Source organism: Pristiophorus japonicus, chromosome 10 (genome assembly GCF_044704955.1).
Source record: "Pristiophorus japonicus isolate sPriJap1 chromosome 10, sPriJap1.hap1, whole genome shotgun sequence".
In the NCBI taxonomy this organism is placed as follows: domain Eukaryota; kingdom Metazoa; phylum Chordata; class Chondrichthyes; family Pristiophoridae; genus Pristiophorus; species Pristiophorus japonicus.
Genome location: NC_091986.1, coordinates 117,800,182 through 117,825,478, shown reverse-complemented (window position 1 = coordinate 117,825,478; position 25,297 = coordinate 117,800,182). Strand labels below are relative to the sequence as shown.

The window sequence follows — 25,297 nt, the reverse complement described above, 5'->3', positions numbered from 1 at the left end:
TTGAAGGAAGTTGGAGAGACATGGTGGAAAAGAGCGTGTTTTCTTTGTAGAGAGATTTGTTTGCTTGTAGAGAGATTGGTTTTGCTGCAGAAAAAAAAATGCAGTCTGAGCATCCAGAAGCTGCCCCTGGATTTAGTGATGCCTCCCTGGAACTCTTGCTGCAAGGAGTTAGGGCACGCAGGGAGGTCCTATTCCCTGCTGATGGGAGGAAGAGGCCAGCTGCAGATACGAAGTAGGCATGGCTAGAGATTGTATCTGTCATGTACCCTACATGGTTACTGATTGTACTATTACAAGGTGTGTCACCAGAGGGCACTGCAGTGGGAGACTTGTAGGTTACCTGTACCGGTGTGCCAGGCCTAGTATAAAAGACAGGCCACCATGTGTAATCCTCACTCTGGAGTTACATGAAATGGACTAAGGTCACGACAGTTCAAGTACAACACATTGTCTCGTGGAGTCATTATTAGAGCATCAGAAGACATAACAATTGGCGATGAGATTACGGACCTTCACGCGAAAATGGCTAACTTTGGTATATTGCAGCAGTTCGCTGATGGTGATGATTAGGACGCCTTTGTAGAGAGGCTCGACCATTTCTTCACAGCAAATGACCTGGCAGGCGACAATCCGGCCACACTGGCTGATAAGCGCAGAGCTATCCTGCTAACCAGTTGTGGGCCCACTGTCCATGGCCTCGTCAGGGACTTGCTGGCACCAGCGAAGACAATGACCAAGATGTATGAGGAACTGATCCAAGAACAACTCAAGCCCAAAGAGAGCATCCTCACAGCCAGACACCGGTTTTATATACACCGACGGCCCGAAGGCCAGGAAATCGCAAAATATGCTGCAGACCTCAGGAGGCTGGCAGCACCGTGTGATTTCGGCGACCACCTCACCAAAGCGTTGCGGGACATCGGAATTGGCCATGAGGGCCTTCTTCATAAGTTACTATCTGCGGATACCACAATCACACTGCAGAAGACCATCTCCGTGAGCCAAGCATTCATGACCTCGACCTCAACATCCTCAGGATTCAAACCCGGCAAGTACTGTGCACAGAATGGTGCCTTTTAGAGGTTGGATTGTAGAATGTGAATCTTCTCAGGGGAGAGAGAACAGACCCCCGAGTCCCTTAACTCAGAGTCCGTTGAGGGGGGGCTAATCGAGTAGCACCATGCTGGCGTTGTGGGAGGAATCAAAGGGCTCACCAGTGCCATTTTAAAGACTGTGTGTAAAGGCTGCAGCACAAAGGGCCACCTCCAGCGAATGTGTAAAAGAAATATGACTCACTGTGTTGATGAAGAGTCTGCAGATGGCCATGAATCCAGTGCGGATTATGAAGCGATAGTCAGAGAGGCAGCTCAGCCCCACGATGAGGTATAGGTATGTTTACCTGCACCACCGAATGTTCTCCGTTGAGGATGAAAGCCGAGATAAATGGCGTTCCAGTCTTCATGGAAGTGGACACAGGGGCGAGCCAGTCAGTAATGAATCAAGAAGCCTTTTGAGAGGCGATGGGACAGTCAGGCTGAACGACCCAAGTTGGTCCCAGTTCAGACAAAGCTGCACACCCACACCAATGAACTTATCCCAGTCGTTGGTAGTGCGGATGTAAAGGTACTCCATGATGACACGGTGCACAAATTACCCATGTGGATTGTTGCAGGTGAAGGACCAACGCTACTTGGAAGAAGGTGGATGGAGAAGATCCATTGGAGCTGGGAAGATTTCATCCCTCCAGCTATCCGCGCTCAGAGGCAAAACAAGCCCTCACCTGAGGTTGGATCTGGCACCAGAGAGCAGACCAGCATGGCACCCGAGGCACAGACCACTCAGCACGACTGCGTGGAGATGATCCAGCTGAGACGACCCGAACGCATCTACCAGGCTTCAATGGCAGGACTCCAGAGGAAGAAAATCGGATCCAGAGGCGACTTCCCAGCCTCAGTGGCAGAGCCCAGGAGAAGAGGATTACAGCAGTCGACATCATGGATGGAAGAAAGATGGCGTCCAAACCACGAGGTGAGGTGCCGAAAAAAAAGATGGCAGCGGCCAGACTACGAGGTGCAGCGCTGATGGAGCAACACGTGGCACCAAGCGAAGAGGATTGGGGTAAAGATAGCAAGGCTCTCTTAAGGAGGCCAGCAACCCACCACACTTAAAGGGACAGTTCCACACTCTCAATCAATGTAATAGCAACTGTGAGTTAGATGTAAAATGTGTAATTGATGATCAGAGTTGTGTACATGCAATAAGCAAAGAAAAGTCGCGCGATTGCAATCGGAGCTACAGGTTATTTACAATAAGTAATGGAACGTTGTGCGATGTAGGATTTCAATGCAACGGGCAAACACCCATTGGAAGCACACAGGTCCAGCAAGCTACCCAATGCTGTAACCTGCATCCCTGGGACCAGAGTGATGTACCACGGAGTGTGGCCACAAGCAGCTAGTATATACCAGCTGCAGAGCAAGCGATCTCAGGAGGGCAACGGCACCGGTATCGATACCCTGTCCCCGACTGGCTCCACCTCTCAGGTACCCGATGGCACCAAGTACCACGAGCCTGAAAGAGCAAACCGCGCTAAAGCGCAGCCCCCAGACCCTATCACCACCAAGGCCACACCGGGAACGAAGGGTCACCCGCAACGGTTCTCCCAAATGGTACTGGGACCAGCCAGGATTCCAAACCAAATAACCCCCAGGCAAGCGAGTCAACAGTTCCCTGTGCACTGCTAGGCGACTGCTCCTCAGGGAGCAGCAGCGACCCAGGGCACAAGGAGAGGACAGGGAGGTCACAGGCATCTGTGAACCTGCCCGATGCTAGGAGCAATGGCAAAAGCCCCAAGAGCAGGCAACTTGAGCCAACCGGGTTCCCACTGCCAGCACTGGGCACCTCACTGCCAGCAGACTACCTGGACACCATCCAGCAGTTCTGGCACTAGTTTGTCCTCATGCACCGGTGTTGACCCCAGCACTGACTCCAAGTATGTACCTCACCATTCAAATGTACTTACCTCACTACGGTACCACGAATGTAATACTGTAAATGCAAATTTTTTTTTGGACTTGAATGTATATGAATGTAATGAGCCAACGGCACAATCTGTATGTGGTGGGGGAGAGAATGGAGTGGTCATGGACGCACAAACAGAAACCACTAGCACCTCTACTGCCAACGAAACACCATCTACTCACCCAAGGTGGAAACGACCCTCCAAGGGTCAACCAGATAGAGCTAAGGACTTGGGGGAGAGTGATGTCATGTATCCTACATGGTTAGTGTTTGTACTATTATAAGGTGTGCCACCAGAGGACACTGCAGTGGTAGACTTGTAGGTTACCTGTACAGATGTACTAGTCCTAGTATAAAAGGCAGGCCACCAGGTGTGATCCTCACTCTGGAGTTATATTAGAGCATCAGAAGACATAACAGTGTTCGAAGTGAGCAGCAGGATTTTGGTGGCGAGGTCCTGGAGACAGAACAGTAAGAGACTTAATGGTTTCATGAGATGAGGAAAGGTGAGTACAATGCCACATTCAACTACATCCTGATGTGCACGTCACCCCAACCCCGTCACTCTGCCTTCCTAAGCCTACTCCTGCATATGATTCCTCACATCAACCTACCTTGCAGGTGCAGCCATCCCTCTCTGTCTATGCACTTACTCACTTCCCCCACCATCCACCATTGACACTCCCCCTCATCTTAATGCAATGTCATGCTTCTCCCTCATATTCACTCTCTACAGTTGTTGCCCATCCATCCGTTCCACTCATTCCATGACTCACTCAAAGGTCTTTTGTTTCCCAGAGACAGAACACCCAGGGGAGGCAGAAAACCGAAATAGCCACGCTGACTGCAGCAAAGGAGGAGGCGCTGGAGATCAACGGAGTATCGGAGTTGATGGTGGTGGGAGATGGAGAGTTCCCAGCTACCTGGTGACAGAACTAAATATCACCCAGCCACATGGTATACAAGAGTCATTCATGTTGACTTGATGTCAGCAGCCAGTGAAACATGATCATGTGCATTATGCTCACAAAACATTCTTATCATAACAGTTCTAATTCATATCTTTACTCTCCCACAGGCCCATCAAGTGTCCCAAAGCCAGTCCAGCCAGAGGAGGAAGAAGATGCCTCAGAGGAGGTCACTGACTCTGAGGGTGCACTGTCACAGGACGCATGCACACCAAGCACCAGTGCAGATACACACGTCAGTAGGACCATTATGTTAGAAAGTAGTGTTGTGATCTGGTGTCTCACACATCACATGTGAGCAAGAGCAGATGGTGGAGACAGGGACAGCAGTGGAGAGTCCTCGTTGGAGGAAGCAGGATGCTCCAAACTCTGCTCAGCTGGACAAAGATGCTGAACCTCGGGGGCTGTCAACAAAGCGAATGATTCTGGAGGAGCAACAAAAAATGGGTGAGGCTCTGGCAGAATTTCCAGTTGCGATGTACTCGCTTGCAGGGAGAATGAAGAAGTCCATCTGCAGTGTGACTGGTATAATGTTGCAGGCCATGGCTATGATGTGTTCGTCCCTGGAAAGCATAACCACCTGCATGGAGCATCAATCGCAGCATTCAAACAAGTGCATGCTTGCTCTCACCAACAGCTTGCACACTCTAAATGCCATCTTAACAGGGAAGGATAGAAACCAAGTCCTGGCCGTTCATTGCCTCAGTGATGTGAAACAAAATGCTAGCAGGGAAATGTGGGTGGGCCATGAGAGGGATGATGGTGAAAGGGTACACTGACATGGGGACTCTGCTCAAAGCTCTTCCACTTCTCCCCTGTTGCGCCCCCTCAGTCAGAGCCCCACATGCTGCCTTGTATCCTGATGCCCGAGTCTGCCCCTGCACAGGTGCAGGCTTTGGCGGGGCCCTCACGGGCTCCAAAACCCAGAGGACGTTGGTCAAAAGCATCTCAGCAGTCAGAGAAGGGAAGTAAGCAGCCTGCCTCTATCTCTGCTGAAGTCACAGGGGTTACACAATGTAAAAGTGGTAGAACGAGAAAGAGAAATAATTCTAGATGCGCAAGGCTATGTGCATGGGTGTGTTAGCTAACGTTGCATTGTTAAGCTTATGTTATTTGGAAGCACATAAAGTTATATCTTTGTACCACTTTCCCGTCTTGCCCATTTTTGCCTGCTGCCTGGCAAGTGGCCTTGTCACTTGTAATGAATGGTGGAACATGAATTAACTTCAAGCAATGGGGGGGGGGGCGGTGTGACAGGAATGATTTGGTCATTTTAAGACTGTTGTGTATGAATAAAGAATCTGACTGGATACTGTGAGCTCAAAGTAAAGTGTGCCCGTAGTCTTTTATTGCAGGTCTCCAGAGTGCCTCTCCAGCCTGTGAGTTCTCCTTAAGTACCTGTGCTCCCAAGGGATTGTGGGATCCCTTGGGACTCCAGGGGATGAGCCCTCTGGTGGCAGTACAAGGTATATACACAAGTTTACATAAATAACAACACTCCCCCCCCCCCCTCCCCCCCTCCAAGTCAACAATGTAACTATTGACAAGGTGAGTCGATCTGGGGCCTTTCTTTCCCTGGTTGATCGTCTCGGTGCAAATGCTGGTTTTGGTGAATCGTTTGTTGGGCCCTCGCTGGGCTGCAGTGCAGCTGGCCTTGCTGGGCTGCTGCGTGTGATGGGTTCTGCTTCATGGCCAACCGCGGTGTTGGTGGACACTGGTGTGTGTGTTGGGGGGTCAAAGAAGGTAGGGTCCAAAGTGGATTGCTCAGGATAGTCTGTGAATCTGAGTTTGATTTGGTTCAAGTGTTTCTGGAGGATGAGTCCATTTGAAAGTTTGACCCAAAACACCCTGCTCCTGTCTTTGGCCACAATAGTGCCGGGAAGCCACTTGGGACCTTGTCCATAATTCAATACAAATACAGGATCATTGATTTCAATTTCATGTGACACATTAGCGCTATCATTATATGTACTTTGTTGAAGCCACTTGCTCTCTACCTGTTTATGTCGATCAGGGTGAACTAACGAGAGTCTTGTATTAAGTGCCCTTTTCATGAGTAGTTCAGCAGGTGAAATCCCAGTGAGCAAGTGGGGTCTCATGCGGTAGCTAAGCAGGACTCTGGATCGGCGAGTCGGCAGTGAGCCTTCAGTTACCCTCTTCAAGCCCTGCTTGATAGTTTACACTGCTCTCTCTGCCTGACCATTGGATACTGGTTCGAACAGGGCAGAAGTAACATGTTTGATCCCATTACGTGTCATGAACTCTTTGAACTCGGCACTGGTAAAACATGGTCTGTTGTCGTTCACAAGGACATCAGGTAGTCCATGTGTGGCAAACATGGCCCGCAGGCTTTCAGTGGTGGCAGCGGACGTGCTTGCCGACATTATCTCACATTCAATCCATTTGGAGTACGCATCTACAACCACAAGCAACATTTTACCCCAAAATGGGCCTGCATAGTCGACATGGACTCTGGACCACGGTTTGGAGGGCCAAGACCATAAACTTAGTGGCGCCTCCCTGGGTGCATTGCTTAACTGCGAGCATGTGTTACATCTGTGCACGTAGGACTCGAAGTCTGCATCGATACCGGGCCACCACACGTGGGATCTGGCTATCGTTTTCATCATTACGATGCCTGAGTGGGTACTGTGGAGGTCACTGATAAAAGTATCTCTGCCCTTCTTGGGGACCACTACCCGATTGCCCCACAGAAGGCATCTGCCTATAAAGACATTTCATCTTTGTGTCGCCAGTACGATTTTATCTCTTCCTGCATTTCCACTGGGACACTGGACCAGCTCCCCTGAAGCACACAATTTTTTTACTAGGGACAGTAAGGGGTCCCAGATCATCCAGGTTCTAATCTGTCGGGCTGTGACGGGTGATTGCTCACTCTCAAATGCTTCCATAACCATAACTAAATCTGCAGGTTGCGCCATTTCCACCCCCGTGGTGGGCACTGGCAGCTACTGAGAGCATCAGTGTAGTTTTCTGTGCCTGGCCTGTGGCGGATGGCGTAGTTGTATGCGGACAACATGAGCACTCATCTCTGGATGCGGGCCGATGCATTCGTATTTGTCCCCTTACTGTCAGAAAACAGTGAAATTAGTGGCTTATGGTCTGTTTCCAATTCAAATTTTAGCCCAAACAGATATTGATGCATTTTCTTTACCCCACTGACACACGCTAGTTGTCATTTATGGAACCTCTATGTAACACCACTGAAAGACTGTATATACTTAAGCAATGCACACCTTGACCACAGGGGGTGAACTTGTGGGAGATACTCCTTACCTGGTCATCCAGGTATATAAAGGGAGGTCCCACGCAGAGTTATCACTGCTTGGTCCTGTGAATAAAGGTTCAGGTCATAGAGTGACTTGTCCATAGAATGTGCCTCGTGTGGGTTTTGTGCCATTGAGTAAGGACTTTACACTAGTGCTTCTTTTTCAATCATGCTGTAGGCGCTCTCAGCCTTAGACAGACTCCTGGATGCATAAGCAACCGGTTGCAATTTCCCAGATTCATTCGCTTGATGCAATACACACACGACACCATATGACAACGCATCACATGCTAGTACCAAACGCTTACATGGATCATACAACACAAGCAATTTGTTTGAGCACAGCAATTTTCTAGATTTTACAAAGGCTTTTACCCCATACCCATTCGTCTCCTTTACGCAGTAAGGCGTGCAGTGATTCTAACAGTGTGCCGAGACCTGGTAAGAAGTTACCAAAGTAGTTCAGGAGTCCTAGAAACGACCGCAGCTCCGTCACGTTCTGTGGCCTCGGTGCGTTCTCGATTGCCTCAGTCTTCGAATCGGTGGGCCTGATGCCGTCCGCCGCGATTCTTCTCCCCAGGAATTCCACTTCAGGCACCAGGAAAATGCACATCGAGCGATTCAACTTGAGCCCCATGCGGTTGAGTCAACTAAGAATCTTCTCCAGATTCTGCAGATGCTCGACTGTGTCCCGACCTGTAATCAAGATGTCATCCTGGAAGACCACCGTGCACGGGACCGACTTCTCTGGAATATCGCTGCGGCTGATCGAATTCCAAACGGGCATCTGTTATAAATGAAGAGACCTTTGTGCATGTTGAAGCAGGTGAGGCCCTTCGATGATTCCTCCAGCTCCTCTATGGACAAGGTCACTCTATGACCTGAACCTTTATTCACAGGACCAAGCAGTGATAACTCTGCGTGAGACCTCCCTTTATATACCTGGATGCCCAGGTAAGGAGTGTCTCCCACAAGTTCACCCCCTGTGGTCAAGGTGTGCATTGCCTTAAGTATATACAGTCTTTCAGTGGTGTTACATAGAGGTTCCATAAATGACAACTAGCGTGTGTCTATGGGGTAAAGAAAATGCATCAATATCTGTTTGGGCTAAAATTTGTAGGCTGAGGTCAAGTCTAGCTTCGTGAACGTCCTTCCTCCCGCCAGCGTAGCAAAATGATCGTCAGCCTTTGGTAGTGGGTATTGATCCTGCAGGGAGAAACAATTCATAGTTACTTTGTAATCACCACAGATTCGGACGGTGCCGTCTCCCTTGAGGACGGGAACAATCGCACTGGCCCACTTGTTGAATTCGAACGGCGAAATGATGCCCTCTCTTTGCAGCTGGTCTAGCTCAATCTCTACCCTTTCTCTCATCATATACAATATTGCTCTCGCCTTGTGATAGATGGGTCGCGCCCCCGAAATTAGGTGGATCTGCACTTTTGCTCCTTGGAACTTCCCGATGCCTGGTTCGAACAGCGAAGGGAACTTGTTTAAGACCTGGGCACACGAAGTGTCATCAGCGGATGTTGTCCCAGTTCCAGCGTATCTTTCCCAGCCAGCTCCTGCCAAGCAGCATGGGACCATCGCCCGGTACCACCCAGAGTGGTAGCTTGTGCACCGCTTCATCGTAAGAGACCTTTACAGTAGCACTGCCGATTATGGGAATCAGTTCCTTTGTGCAAGTTCTCAGTGTCGTGCGAATGGGAGTCAAGACTGGCCTTGAGGCCTTGCTGCACCACAATTTTTCAAAAGTCTTTTTGCTCGTAATGGACTGGTTCACGCCCGTGTCCAGCTCCATTGATACCGGGAGTCCATTTAATTCAACCTTCAGCATTATCGGGGGACACTTTATGGTAAATGTGTGCACCCCATATTCCTCTGCCTCCTCGGTCTGAGGCTCTGGTTCGTCGTGATCCGCCATGGATCTTTTCTCCTCTGCAACATGGTGCTTTGCTGGATTAACAGAGTTTGCAGCTCGCCTGCACATACATTGGAGGTGTCCCATTGTTCCACAGCTCTTGCAAATGTACCCTTTGAAGCGGCATGAATGGAAACGATGATCACCCCCGCAGCGCCAACAAGGTGTTAATGACCTTGCATTCATCACCATTTATGGTGGACTCAGAGACATCTGCGGACGTGCAGCTGCAGGCAAGTGGGGCCAGCCCTGTACGTTGTGATTTGAAAACATCACCACTTTGTTCACAGTACTTGTAGCAGCACTCGTGTGCTGAGAGATTTGCTTAGCATTGTCACTGATGGCAATGAACGCCTGGGCTATCGCTATGGCCTTACTCAAGTTTGGGGTCTCTACAGTCAAATGTTTGCGGAAGTATCACTTCATGGGCAATGCCAAGTACGAAAAAGTCTGTGAGCATGTGCTCCAAATGTCCATCAAATTCTCAATGTCCTGCAAGGCGTCTTAGCTCGGTGACATAACTCGCCACTTCCTGGACTTCAGACCTTTTGTAGGTGTAGAACTGGTACGTCGCAATCAGAACGTTTTCCTTCGGTTTCAGATGCTCCCAGACCAGTGTGCACAAATGATCGTACAATTTCTCTGTGGGTTTCGCTGGAGCAAGCAGATCTTTCATGAGGCCATACGTTAGTGCCCCGCAGACGGTGAGGAGAATTGCCCTTCGTTTGGCAGCGTTCGCTTCTTCCAGCTTGTTGGCCATGAAGTATTCGTAATAAGGTGGATGAATTAACTGCGCAGGCAGCAATTAACGAATATGATATAATTGGCATCATGGAGACATGGTTCCAGAACCAGGGGACACAGTCTAAGGATAAGGGATAAGCCATTTAGGACTGAGATGAGGAAAAACTTCTTCACTCAGAGAGTTGTTAACCTGTGGAATTCTCTACCGCAGAGAGTTGTTGATGCCAGTTCGCTGGATATATTCAAGAGGGAGTTAGATATGGCCCTTACGGCTGAAGGGATCAAGGAGTATAGAGCGAAAACAGGAAAGAGGTACTGAGGTGAATGATCAGCCATGATCTTATTGAATGGTGGTGCAGGCTCAAAGGGCCGAATGGCCTACTCCTGCACCTATTTTCTATGTTTCTATTGGTCGAGTCGTTCCACGAAGATTTCCCAATCATTTACCTCCGAGAATTTCTCCAGGATGCCCACTGTTCTCTGCATTGTTGGGTTCATCGCCAGTTGTTGTGCATGAATAAAGAATCTGACTGGATACTTTGAGCTCAAAGTAAAGTGTGACCGTCGTCTTTTATTGCAGGTCTCCAGAGTGCCTCTCCAGTCTGTGAGGCCTCCTTAAGTACCTGTGCTCCCAAGGGATTGTGGGATCCCTTGGGACTCCAGGGGATGAGCCCTCTGGTGGCAGTACAAGGTATATACAAGTTTACATACATAACAACTTGGACTACTTTGTGGTTTGAGCGGGGAGGGTGGGGTGAGGAGTTGTTTCAGCATTGGGTGCAAGATGGGTGCACAGGTGCAATCTAACTAAACCGTGCCATTATGAGGCCATCTCAGGCATCTTTGGAAGCAATGTGTGCCACTGCTGGTGCCATGTCTACATCATGTTCCTCCTCCTGTTCCTCCTTTGAAGAGGCTCTGCACTCTGCGCCTTGCTCCTCCAGTAGCTCCAATCTTCGCTGCTGCGCTCTGTTGTCCAGAGCACAGCATACCATAATTGTTCTGGGGACCCTGGCTGGTGTGTACTGAAGGGCTCCTCCAGATCTATCCTGGCATCTGAAGCGCATCTTCAGCATCCCAATTACTTGCTCTATTCCATTCGACATATCGTCATTTGACTTTGATTGTAGTGCATTTCAGCCTTATTGCTTGGCCTCCTCAAGGTTATCAGCCGCATCTTCAATGGAGCGAGGGTAGACTGGCACAGAACAAATGAATCATAACAGTTCCCTGGGAATCTAACATACACATGCATGATGATCTTTTTGTGGTTGCAGATGAGCTGCACATTGATGGAGTAGATGTCCTTAGGTTCACAAACATTCCTGGGAGATCTGGAGGTGCATTGATGGCCACATATGTGCAGTCGCTTATGCCCTGCACCTGTGGGAATCCAGCCAGGTGCCTGCTCATTCTGACTGGCGTCATCAGTGGCAAAATGTACATAATTGCCTGCCCCAGCAAACATGGCATCGGTCACCTTTGTGGGCGTCCGACAGCGAAATCCTGAAAATATCTCCTGCAGATCCCTGGAAGGAGCCTGAGGCAAAGAAGTTGAGGGCGGTAGTCAATTTTACAGCCACTGGTAATACATGTCCACCAGGTCAACTTGGCAACAGATCTTCTTCCAGCAGACTACAAATGTCTACCATGACCTGGCCGATTGCCTGTGCCTCATGAGGCACTGGTGTTCAGTCATGTCCAGGAAGCTGATCCTGTTGCCTTTACACCCTGTATTGGGGGTATCGCCTCCTGCGAGGTGCATCCCTGAGCTCATGCGCTCTCGCCTGTGAAGCGGCAGGTTGGTGAGGAGAAGGCTGCTACTGCTCCTGATAGTGCTGCTGGTGTTGTTGCTGCTGCTGCTCATCCTTGTCCTCATCTGAGGTCAAAGATGAAACAGTGTAAGTAGCACCCATGCTGATTTACTATATGACAGATGTAAAGTGGCGGTCAGATGCACAATCCTCCAATGTAATGATAGTGACCTTCAGTATAGTGAGAGTTGCCTCCAGTGTAGTGAGAGTGACCTCCCATGAACTGAGAGTGACCTCCAGTGTCGCGAGAGTGACCTCCAGTGTCGCGAGAGTGACCTCCAGTGTCGCGAGAGTGACCACCAAAGTTGTTGAAATCACCTGCAAACTCCTGAAAGCAAATTCTCAAAACAAGTGATGTGAGCAAAAACCTTTCCCTTAGGTAAGGAATCAGGTGTGATGTCTCAGTATTTATGGGATTTTTTGATTGTCATTTGTCAGTCCCCTTAATTGGCGCTCTTCTCTCACCTTGCTCTCACTGGTGAGGTTCATGAATCCCAGGAATCCTGTGGACACACAGTAAAAGTTGAACCCCCAGGTAAAAAACGCTCTTAACAGTCTCTTAACCATATGTTAATTGCTTGAAATAGCTAACATGCCTCTCCCGAGGGGGTTTCTTGCCCGTAGCCGAATACGATCCAGTTAAATGCGGAAGCCGACGGGTTGAAGCCGGCTTCCCGATGCGCTGTCAGCGCTTTTAACCTCCCACCCGCTCCAAAACCCACCCACTCTTTGATATTAAAATTCTGGCCATTATTAGGGTTCAGTTTCTCTTTACCCCTTTGAACTTTCTTTTTTCCACTGTACAAATTGGCAGTTTCTATAATCTCTCCTCTTAGATCCGGTGCTTAATCCAAGGTATCAATTGAGTATTTCTTAAGAAGCTTTAATTTCCCTGCTCTCACCTTCCACTCACAGTGACTTCTAAAATGAATGCAGATTAATACAATATAGGTAGCAGATTCATCAATGTATAGAATGGTTTAACAAGAGGGTTAATAATTCACCAATGGTTGTTGTTTGCTTTAGCTAAAAGGAAATAGCTGGATTTATGTGATATTATAGTTTACTGAAGTACATTTTGCATTTTTTTAAACTGAGAAACAAATATGAACATCAAGACCCATAGGCTGAACAAGACCTCGAGCTGAAAATAATAAAACAGAAGATGAGTTATCAGAAAGTAATGATTAAATAATGCTTTGCTTGGGTTCGAGAAAACTGAAGCAAAGATTGAGGGAAATAAGTTTTGAGGTCCTGAGAAAGAATGAGTTAGAATAGTAGACAGTGTGATGGAGATAACTCGATAGGCAGGCCAAATGGACCAATCACCTTCTGCCTGAAATGCTTTACTATGTTATTACTATCTACACTTTTCCCAAAAGGCTAGGGTAACAAAAGAGCATCTGGCCCCCAACAAAACAAGCTCTGACTAAATACCAATGCTTGACTGGGAGTATTTCCATGCTAGATCATGAAGATGTCAATTTCTTCAATGATTTTCCGAGAAGGATAAGCCAGTAAAATAGCTACTTGAACTTAACAAGTTAGTCTGGAAAGGACTTTAATCTTACAATCACTTTGTTACTTCACTTCTTCATCTCACATCCTTTAATTTCTCAGCTCTTCATTCAATTTTCTCTCCAGTCCCAGTCCTAAATCACTGCTGGAGGTGTGAGGACTGCTACTACTATTGGAAGTTACCAGTGATAAAACATGGTTCTGCAGCCCAGCCACGATGGGGGAAGAATTGTGCTGATCACTATGTGTAGTGATATTGTAGATGCATTTAGAAAAAATAAATCACAGTACATAGTGACCAGAATTCTACCCCCATATCATTCAGGACATTTACTGACAGCCTTTTATCACTGCATTTTCATTTCTTCAATGACATCACAAAATGTACATAAGTATATAATCTACATAGTCACAACCTAACACATCTTCTTAGATATCTAAACCTACCCTTTGCCTCTGCTACTTCTACTTCTCAGTTTATTCTATACTTATGTAACATTTCTGACAGTTTGCCTTTCCTTTTCATGGAAATGTTCTAATGTTCACTGTATCCCGAAGAACGATAATCCTTCAAACTACCACCCTATTGCCCTTAGATTGGTACTTTATAAAGTTACGAAGACTGCTGTTTACTTTCAAATTACCACTAATTGCCAGTAACTACCATCATCATCCTTCTCCTCAAAAAAACAACCCTTGACCCATGCGTCCTTGCAAACTACCATCCCATCTCCAACCTCCCTTTCCTCTCCAACATGTTGTTGCCTCCCAAATCTGTGCTCATCTTTCCCGCAACTCCATGTTTGAATCCCTCCAATATGGTTTCCGCCCCTGCCACAGTACCGAAACTGCTCTCATCAGTCACAAATGACATCCTTTGTGACTGTGACAAAAGTAATCTATCCCTCCTCATCCTTCTTGACTTGTCTGCAGCCTTTGATACAGCCGACCACGCTATCCTTCTCCAATGGCTCTCCACCGTCATTCAGCTGGGTGGGACTGCACTCGCCTCGTTCCATTCTTATCTATCTAACTGTAGCCAGAGAATCACCTGCAATGGCTTCTCAACCTGCTCCTGCATCATTACCTCTGGTGTCCCCCAAAGATCTATCCTTAGTCCCCTCCTATTTCACATCTGCATGCTGCCCATTAGCAACATCATCCGAAAACAGTGTCAGTTTCCACGTGTATGCTGACGACACCCAGCTCTACCTCACCACTACTTCTCTCGACCTCTCCACAGTCTCTAAATTAGAGGACATCCAGTTCTGGATAAGCAAAAATTTTCTCCAATTAAATATTGGGAAGACTGAAGCCATTGTTTTTGGTCCCCACCACAAACTCCATTCCCTAGCCACTGACTCCATCCCTCTCCCCAACATCGGGCTGAACCACACTGTTCGCAACCTTGGTGTCATATTTGACCGTGAAATGAGCTTCCGACCACATATCCGCAGCATAACGAAGACCGCCTATTTCCATCTCCATAACATCGGCCGTCTCCGCCCTTGCCTCAGCTCATCCGCTGCTGAAACCCTCATCCATGCCTTTGTTACCTCTAGACTTGACTATTCCAATGCACTCCTGGCTGGCCTCCCACATTCTACACCACGTAAACTTGAGGTAATCCAAACTCAGCTGCCCATGTCCTGTTCACCCATTATCCCTGTGCTCGCTGACCTACATTGGCTCCTGGTTAAGCAACATCTTGATTTCAAAATTCTCATCCTTTTCAAATCCTACCTCTTTCCTCCACGACGGCGCTCTTTAAAAGAAACATAGAAACATAGAAACATGGAAAATAGGTGCAGGAGTAGGCCATTCGTCCCTTCGAGCCTGCACCACCATTCAATAAGATCATGGCAGATCATTCACCTCAGTACCCCTTTCCTGCTTTCTCTCCATACCCCTTGATCCCTTTAGCCGTAAGGGCCATATCTAACTCCCTCTTGAATATATCCAACGAACTGGCATCAACAACTCTCTGCGGCAGGGAATTCCACAGGTTAACAACTCTCTGAGTGAAGAAGTTTCTCCTCATCTCAGTCCTAAATGGCTTACCCGTTATCCTTAGACTGTGTCACCTGGTTCTGGACTTCCCCAACATCGGGAACATTCTTCCTGCATCTGGCCTGTCCTGTCCCGTCAGAATCTTATACGTTTCTATGAGATCCCCTCTCATCCTTCTAAACTCCAGTGTATAAAGGCCCAGTTGATCCAGTCTTTCCGCATTTGTCAGTCCAGCCATCCCGGGAATTAGTCTGGTGAACCTTCGCTGCACTCCCTCAATAGCAAGAACGTCCTTCCTCAGATTAGGAGACCAAAACTGAACACAATATTCCAGGTGAGGTCTCATCAAGGCCCTTTACAATTGCAGTAAGACCTCCCTGCTCCTACACTCAAATCCCCTAGCTATGAAGGCCAACATGCCATTTGCCTTCTTCACCGCCTGCTGTACCTGCATGCCAACTTTCAATGACTGATGAATCATGATACCCAGGTCCCATTGCACCTCCCCTTTTCCTAATCTGCTGCCATTCAGATAATATCCTGCCTTTGTGTTTTTGCCACCAAAGTGGATAACCTCACATTTATCCACATTATACTGCATCTGCCATGCATTTGCCCACTCACCTAACCTGTCCAAATCACCCTGCAGCCTCTTAGCATCCTCCTCACAGCTCACACCGCCACCCAGTTTAGTGTCATCTGCAAACTTGGAGATATTACACTCAATTTCTTCATCCAAATCATTAATGTATATTGTAAAGAGTTGGGGTCCCAGCACTGAGCCCTGCGGCACTCCACTAGTCACTGGCTCCCATTCTGAAAAGGACCCGTTTATCCTGACTCTCTGCTTCCTGTCTGCCAACCAATTCTCTATCCATGCCAGTACATTACCCCCAATACCATGTGCTTTGATTTTACACACCAATCTCTTATGTGGGACCTTGTCAAAGGCCTTTTGAAAGTCCAAATACACCACATCCACTGGTTCTCCCTTGTCCACTCTGCTAGTTGCATCCTCAAAAAATTCCAGAAGGTTTGTCAAGCATGATTTCCCTTTCATAAATCCATGCTGACTTGGACCGATCCTATCACTGCTTTCCAAATGCGCTGCTATTTCATCCTTAATAATTGATTCCAACATTTTCCCCACTACTGATGTCAGACTAACTGGTCTATAATTACCCGTTTTCTCTCTCTCTCCTTTTTTAAAAAGTGGTGTTATATTAGCTACCCTCCAGTCCATTGGAACTGATCCAGAGTCGATAGACTATTGGAAAATGATCACCAATGCATCCACTATTTCTAGGGCCACTTCCTTAAGTTCCACTACCTCTTTGACCAAGCTTTTGGTCATCTTCCCTAATTCCTCCTTATGTGGCTCGTTGTCAATTTTTTTGTCTTATAATACTCCTGTGAAGAGCCTTGAGACGTTTTACGACATTAAAGGTGCTATATAATTACAAGTTGTTGTTGTATGGTTTTCACCATGTCTGTTTGACAATAATCTTATAGCCTGTATTACTTATCTCTGTAAGTTTGCTCATGGAACAGCTTGGTTAATCATCTTTCATTTCCATGGAAATTTTCAAAACCTTTGTCAGTATCTGGCACTGTGCATTTAACAATTGATCAGTAAAAGGTCCATTACTAAAGCTATTAATAATGGCTTATCACTTTTCCACTACCTATGGGTTCCTCAGGAGTTTGTATTTTCTCTTCATATCAATTTCTTTCTTCATATCAATTACATTGTATTACATTGAGTCTACAGCATAAAACAGGCAGTTCGGCCCAATTGGTCTATGCTGGCATTTGTGCTCCACACAAGCCTCCTCCCACCCCCTCTTCATCTAACCCTATCAGCATACCCTTCTATTCCTTTCTCCTTCATATGCTTATCTAGCTTTCTCTTAAATGCATTCATGCTACTTGCCTCAACCACTCCTCGTCTATTCTCTCCAATCCTAATACCTTCTTTAAAACAGTCCATTTTCTGGGTACTACGGGGCAATTGTCTGACTTCAACTTCTGGCTAATGTAAACATTCAGAAAATATTGCCCAGCACTCACCCAAATTTCCTATATGTCCTGCGAGCGGGCAAGACTCTACACTGGAAGTGAAAAACTAGAAAATTACATCTTACAAGACAGCCACTCGGGATAGCCTACAAGAACACTTTCTGCTTTCATAATCACTTTGCTGTTTGTGAGAGCTTGCTTGTGCGCAAAATGGTTGCCGCGATTCCTATATTACAACAGTGACCAAACTCTAAAAGTACTTGATTGGCTGTAAAGCATTTTGAGCTGTTCAGTGGTCTTGAAAGGCGCTATTAAATCCAAGTCATTCTTTCTTTCTTTTTTTTACCTTTCTTCTGATAACTTGAATCTACCTTCATCAATTTCTTCAGGTGGTTCATTCTCAGTGTACACAATCTCCAGTTTTCTTGTAGTTAATAAGGAAGTGTGAATAATTTTGAACTAACTAGGGTTAAAATGGAAAATCTTTACTCAAAAGACTAATAGCTGAGCATAGATTCAGGATACTTGCAAGAAATCAGACCAGGTTGTTTGACCTGGTAAATAGTTATCTAAGGAAAAGGTATTGCATTCTCTGTAGAAATTAGCAGTTCCTGGGTATGCTAGACCTGAGTGAGGTGTGCTTCAAATGATGTAATATTCAAGATGCTCCATTGTACCTTTGAAAATGGCTCGACTGACAGTTCTTGGTGCTTTGATAAATACAAGACAGTTGGTCAGTTCTGTAGTTCACACACTTCAACTGGTTACCTCCACGTCACAATGATAAAATGAAATTCCACAGTATCTGGTATGCATGTTTACATCTATCCAAATCTCAATTAAATCATTCTCTAAAAAAGAACTCTAAAGATTCTGAAATGTTTTGTTATGTGGGTCTCAGGAAATAGTTTAAAATATCAAAGATTAAGTACAATATTGATATTTTACCTATTGATTTATTGTTAATTCTGCATAATTTGATGCTAGCAAAAGATTCAAATTAGTAGTTTTACCCTAAGCTTTCTGCCTGTATGATTTTTTTCACCAGTCAGAAAGACCAGGAATGGACAATGAATTCTATTTCCAGCTTAATCGAAGAGGGGAGGGGTGTTAGCAGGTTGATTTTAGCCTTAAAGCATGCTACATCGCTCTCACTACATACATAAGATTATGCTTCGGTTTCTCAATAACATTTAATAATTAGCATTCTTTGAATTAAGGGACACTATATATACTACGAGCAACCAGGTGAACCAATGTTCATGCTAATATAGAAATCTAGCAAAAGCAGATGAACAACTTCAAAAAAGCTGACACATTCCCCAGCAGGCCAACAACTCATGAATAGCCTTGATTATAAGCCAATGACATGTGATAACAAATAGTTACATTCGTTTTTGTAACATAAGACAAAACTATACCCAATCTTCCTTCATTTATATTGGAGGAAAACATGTTAATGAAAGAATCATGGGGGAAATGCAAATGTTGAAGCACAACATTGATAGTACATTTCTAGGGAGTTCAATTCATTGCTTCCCTGGAACATTTTGCATCTTTACCTTAAAAATAAATTAAATTTAAGCACTTTTATACATCACAATTCATAGATATTTAACTTAATAATAATGAAAAACAAAATGAAATTTGGATTTTCAACAGACCAACAAAGCCATCACTTCCTGAAAAGTTATTTCAACAGTTACTGTCCCACCTCCAACTCACACCTCAGTTCAGAGACACTTTACTCCCTCTCAACACAGTTCGAAGAGACACTATCCCATCCAATGCCCCACTCTTTCTGGGAGTCACTTTCTTCTCTTCAAACTCTCCCAATTGGCAGTGACACTTTTTCCCCTTTCAATTTTCCTTCTTCATCCATCCTCCATTCAAGCTAGAACCCTCTTTTCTCCCTCAGGTCAAACTGGCATCCTTTCCTCTCTCCAAATCCCTCAGTTCAAGATGGCACCAATCCCTTTCCCAAATTTATGCTGGCACTCTTTTGTCTTCATTTCAGTAAATGCTAGCACTCTCGTCCCACTCCCTCTCAGTTAATGCTGACTATCCCCTTCCTCTGGAACCCCAAAACACCGCTTCTAGCTTCCCCCTCCCTCCGAAAGCACTGCTCCCAGATTCTGCCCCTCCTTCCCCTTCATTGCAAACAATTTTTGCTTTTCCTCTCCCCTTCCTTGTAATCACTTCCCCATCTCTCTTACCTTCATTGCCATTTATTTCCACCTTCCCTCTTCTCATCATTTTTCCTTCCCTCTCTCCTTTCTTGACATACACTTACACTTCCCGCTCTTGTTTGCCATCTAGTTTCCCCTTCTCTCTCCCTTTCATTTCATCCATTTTCCCCCTTTCCCCTACTCTCGGGGTCTCTCCTACCTGTTGTACTGCTGCTAATGGAAGTGATTCTGGTCACTGCGTATTGTAGTAGAGGAACTGCCGTTTTTGAGAGAATAGTGTTATACTAAGTTGCAGCAGAAATCACATACAGCAGCAGACATACTCAGGTTGGAGCAGCACTGAGGAGAAAGCCCTGGTCTATGCTGATTTTTGACAGTAAATGCTACCAAATAGACTGATAGTTGGCATTTATGAAGCAATAGGGAAAGACACTGCAAAGTCCAATACCATCTGACCTTCTCTTTCTGCACCATATATAAACACTCCCATGCAATTACCCCATTATATTCAAGTGCTAGAAAGAACCATGACCGTGGTGAAAAACTAACCCACAAAAATCCCTATACCTTATAGAAAATAAAATGTGAGAATTAATTCATGAATTGGAGATCATACCTAAATCAGTTATCAAGGTAGGATCTTTAGATCATAGCTGCCAAAGGCTTGAAGGAAAGTAGCTCTAGTTTATAATTTATTCTCTTTTGTTTCAAAATTATGTGTTTTATTTTTTTCCCATTCTTGGCATTTTCCACTTGATATTTCCTAATGAAGAAGGGAGACTATCTAATTAGCTGCTCAAGGTACATTAGAATAGTGTGGGCTCATTCATTCTTTGACCTATCCTCTTTCCTACATGAGGAGTTACCTCCTACTTCTTTAGCATTTCCCTGATAGTTTGGCTAGAATGGGGAGCTTGTCATGTGGGAGCTGATGACCTTATGGTGTAATGGATTTATGGTCCAACTTGCGATGCCACTAAACACCTAGCTATCATTTTTTTGTGTACCACATTTAAAGTCATGTTATAAAATAATTAACTGAAGCACACACAAAAGTAGGAGGCCAGATTATGAAAACACCACCATGGAAGAGACGAATAGACAGCCTGTAAATTGTTCTCCCTTCAGCAGTTTAGACAAAGATTTATTTTTCCCGAGGCACAGCTTTTGATATCAGGAGTACATAGCACATTCAAATCTGACAGGAAGCACAGGTTGACTATACTTTAACAGACTTCACAGCCAACAGAGTGAAGTGAGTAACAACAAGATCTATGGCACCTCTCACATCACCACTCAGTGGTGCAGCTAATTATAGATAATCTGCATACATACAAATATTTCACTAAAAGTGACACTGCAAGTAAAGGGGCTAAAATGTATCAATTCATTAATATTGTTTTTCAAGTGTGCAGTTGTTTATATCCTTGTCCAATGACATGAAGTAAAAAGCCTCATTGATGTGATCTTTGGGCTTTTGGTGATGTTAAAGTTGTATCACCCACTAAATGGAACCATGTTGGAATAATAATGAAGGCAAAAGTTTTCATTATCACTACTCATCCTCTGCTGAAAAGCCAGGTGCTGGTTCAAAGCTACCCACATAGTCCCATGTCATATAAAAGGACTGTTTTCATCAGCTACAACAGTATTCGAACATATGATGCGTCATTTACTGATTAAAAAAATATTTTGGGGCCATGCTTAAAGAGCTGTGGCCTAGAAATTGGATTGCTATGCGACCAATTTTACAGGTGTAAAATGGATGCCATGTGTCCAATATGGCAGGCCACATGCAGCGCTTATTCTGGAAGTGCACCACCTGCCTTATTGGTAAAGGCTCCTCCGCCATGCATGCTATGGTCAGTTTCTTCAGGCCCTTAGCAGTCAAAACAGCAGACCTTAAGAGGGGCTGCTGGAGGGTAAGTTTGAACTTTTTAAACTTATCTTATTGTGGAGCCGTGAGGAGCAGGATCCTCATTGCATTCACGGTCCTCCTGTCTGCCTCATTTGATGCGTGCAGCTTGCTTTACGTCGACATTGCACCCCTTTTCGGTTGTAATCCAATTTCTATGTAGGCTTATGTATCTATACACATTATACTTTATGTAACAGTATAATTATCAGTTAACTGAATAAGTAGTAAATGTACTTACCTTACATATAATGAGCGCTTCTGGTTGGTTCTTAGGGAGCCAGACCCAGAACTCATACTGTGATTCATCATCTGTTCCCGCAATTCATGGATTCTTGCCTCAAACCGGCTGTACTCTGAATGGGGAGGGTGGAGAGGAGGAAGAGAAAAAGAGATAAAACATTTTAGCTCTCATTTTCCGACAGTACATTCAATATTGGGCTTATCGAATGTGAAATGACTGGGACTTGCTCTACTTCTCCCCACCACACACATACACACCCACTGCCAGAAAACTCAAACATAAAGATGGGAAAACTGCACTGTTCACAGGAATGAATGAAGTTCATTATCTGGATAAAAAACATGCATTTTCAAAGAAATCTGTAAGGTCAAGATGTTTTATTCTGCTCTAAAGTCAACAGTTACAAACAGATCTCCAACAGGCAGGTTACAGCTGCAAAGTTAAAGACTTTAACACTAATCAACTAGATGCATCCTTTTCATTGCATTACTGATTGCATTTAACAATGCATGTTAGCCTTCATCTCTAACATTGTCAGGCATTTCATATTAGAGTATTGCAGGTCTGGTCGAAGATGCATGTACACATAAATACACAGGAATTACACAAAGCATTTACACTGCACAAAATTAAGCGACTCAAACAGGTTTACAAGTATGTTCTTGATGACATTTATTTTGGTATAATACCATACAAAAGCCATTTCTCTTATACTAATGATTAAAGTAAAAATGTTATCACAATACAGATTAAGAAATGTATGTCCGTATCTACTGATTTTCAAAAATATACTGATTTGTAGCCATTATATTTTAAAATATGTTTTGCATATTGTCGGGATACAGAAAGGAAAAACACAATGATTACTATCAGAACCCAGTATATCTGCCCGATAGTTGTATCTATCAGCCTGCACAATACCTGCATTCTGATTCCAAAATGATTCAACGTTACATTACAAATGAAAATTCTGTCTCCTTAACAACTGTGATAGCTTAATGATACAGCTCTTTGCACTCAAAGACCAAACAACATCCATCCCATTATTTTATTTCAATGCTTGGTCTACCAAAGGGATTTTCAAAAGTCTAAAATTAAAAAAATCACAATATAACCACTCATCAAGAAAAGAGTTAAGAAAATAGAAACAAGCAATAAAAACTCCTTCAAAGCACAAATACAGAATGATATTGAAAACCATGCATACATTTACCTCAGCAGGATAACCTCAACAACCAACTGAGAGAAATCACCAGGGAAACCAAACACATTGAAATGGATGTCTATAAACCTCCATCCCAGTTAATTTCAATAGAAACACTTCAAACTGACACCTGAAATCAGCATGCTGTTATTGTTCTATGGATATCTCTTTAAAAAAATCATCAATTCCTCTCCTGAAAACAAGCCTACCTTCCCAATTATGTTTGAATCTTCCCAGTAATAACCTGGAGCCAGGGCTATTCTGTCACAGCAGCAGCAGTACAGCTCAAGAAGGAATGACCCATTAAAAATGTGCAGTCAAACCCGGTGTCATTTGACCAAGTTGAAGCATCAGTGTTTTCTGTTATTTCAACTCGTCATCCTATCACTGCAGTCTGTGGCGGCACATGATGGAATGGTTTAATAGCTCATAACATCAAACAACGAAAGCCTTTAAATGCTGACAGCAGCTTTTTACTGCAGTCGGTAATCATTATTCGACTTTATTTCCGATATCCCTTTCACCTGAGGGATAATAGTTTCATTTGTTGATTCAGATGACCAAAGCTATTAATTGTTTTCCACTAATGCTCAACTCTGATTCCCCCTCTACCTGATAGTTAGCCTGCTCCATTTTAATTCATTTGTTTACAGGTTTCTAGGATTCTAAGATCAGAAAAAGGAATGAACAAGGATTTTTTTAAACACAATTATTTACATAAGGAAAAGAATCTGCATTTAAAACAACAATGGGCCTTGTTTTATACTTTGTGTGTCAGGAATGAACTTGGCACTGATTGGACTGGGGATGCACAATTTTGTTTATCATTTTAATGCTAAAGGACTGAACAGGTGAATTATATGCAAATTTAAAAAAATGATCTCTGATCGCTTGCCACTACTGCCAGCATAAATAGCTAAAGGAAATTTCCTATTTTTGGTTTCACTCAGCTCAAAATACAGGTTCATTTTAAATAAGAAATGTCACAATATTCTAAAGGAAGTCTTGTGAAAATCAGATTAAATGGGAAATTGTTTAATAAAAAGGAAATTATCCTCAGCGCTGAGGGAGAGCTACGACATGCAGTTTTGTGAAACAATTATGCATCATTTTTCCAATTCTATAGTAATATATTTTTGAAAGAAAAATAATTATTATCCAATTATTCACCTACTATGCTATTCTTACTGTGTCAGTGAAGTAACAGTACATTGTAGGAATGCTGGAGTTAAAGGAAGGTATTGCAATAATTTTAAGAACACAAAACAGGTGATGCACCATACAGGCTAGGGAAGTCTCAGGTTCAATCCCCAGTCTGTGCACTCAGTTAATCTTAGTAGCTAGGGTGGCAGTAGGGGCATTACAGTTGATTACAGTGTCCTGGCATAGGAAAGAAAAAAAATCAGTCAGGGTTCCTTCTCTTTATTATTATCCAGTGACCCCTGCTGGAAAGTGTGCATGTGAGCAGGATTGTGTTAGGCTGTAATGTCCCCATCCTGTTGACTTTCTAAACTCCCACATGGGTGAGGATCTAGAAGGCAGCCATCACTTGGACAGTCTTACTCTTTCTCTCAAATAATTATTCAAGGTTTCTTGAACACATTTTTATTCGTGGGTATAATTTTCAAAAAAAAGCTTTTGTTTAAGTTTATTTCTATAAACGATATTTGCTTGGAAAACATCTTCTGAAAATACTAATATAAATTAGGGGATTTTGAAACACATATTTTATGTTTGAGTATTAAATAGTTAATATGCAGGACAATGCAAATAATTGAAGTAGTTTAAAAGAATTCAGCAAAATAAAACACAATTTCTTTTTACTGCACACCTTGCCTTTACAAATCTAAACACTTTTCTCAAATATTTATATTCAGTCTCACACATTTTGTGTTTTGTGTAAAACGAGATGAAGCCATCCATGTGAATGCTGGAATCAACATCAATTCTAATTCTGCCTTCAGATGCTGACTGGTCATTAGTGGAGGACTCAATATTAGATTTTAAAGTATTTCACATTAAAAAGAAACCTTTTTTCCCCCTCGCTGCAAGCATAACCATAAATTTAAGTGCAATCTCATATGACCAGCATCTGAATGCTAGGTAGCTATTTTCACACCAGCACTAGATTTCATCATACTGCAGTAGCAGAGCTGCATGTAAAGGAGGGAGAAAGGTGGTTAATGCTCCTAGCCCTTCTTCCACAAGCAGGTTAGAAAATATTGAGGAGCAGTGACCATTCTATGCTCAACTTATCAATTAAAATTAAATTAAAATTGAATGTCTGTTGAACAGCCCACAATGGGCAAAAAGACCATACAACACAAAAGATAGAATATCCTGATAAAATAAAATGCATATAAATACTTTCCAGCTACATGCTCTTCCTTCTTTCTTCATCCTCATGAGGGTCTATTTTTAACTCTGTCCTCCTGGTAGGA

At 44.2% G+C, this 25,297-nt stretch overlaps 1 protein-coding gene across 2 annotated transcripts in view; it reads right to left on the bottom strand.

The window, feature by feature from the left end:
* The window catches only part of dlg2 (discs, large homolog 2 (Drosophila)), a 1,568,664-nt gene that overhangs the window by 357,149 nt on the left and 1,186,218 nt on the right, over nucleotides 1-25,297 (bottom strand). For both annotated transcript variants that reach the window (XM_070892045.1, XM_070892046.1), the window contains exon 17: nucleotides 21,650-21,764. In XM_070892045.1, the coding sequence (XP_070748146.1) occupies nucleotides 21,650-21,764 (115 nt within the window). The remainder of the gene's footprint in view (nucleotides 1-21,649; nucleotides 21,765-25,297) is intronic.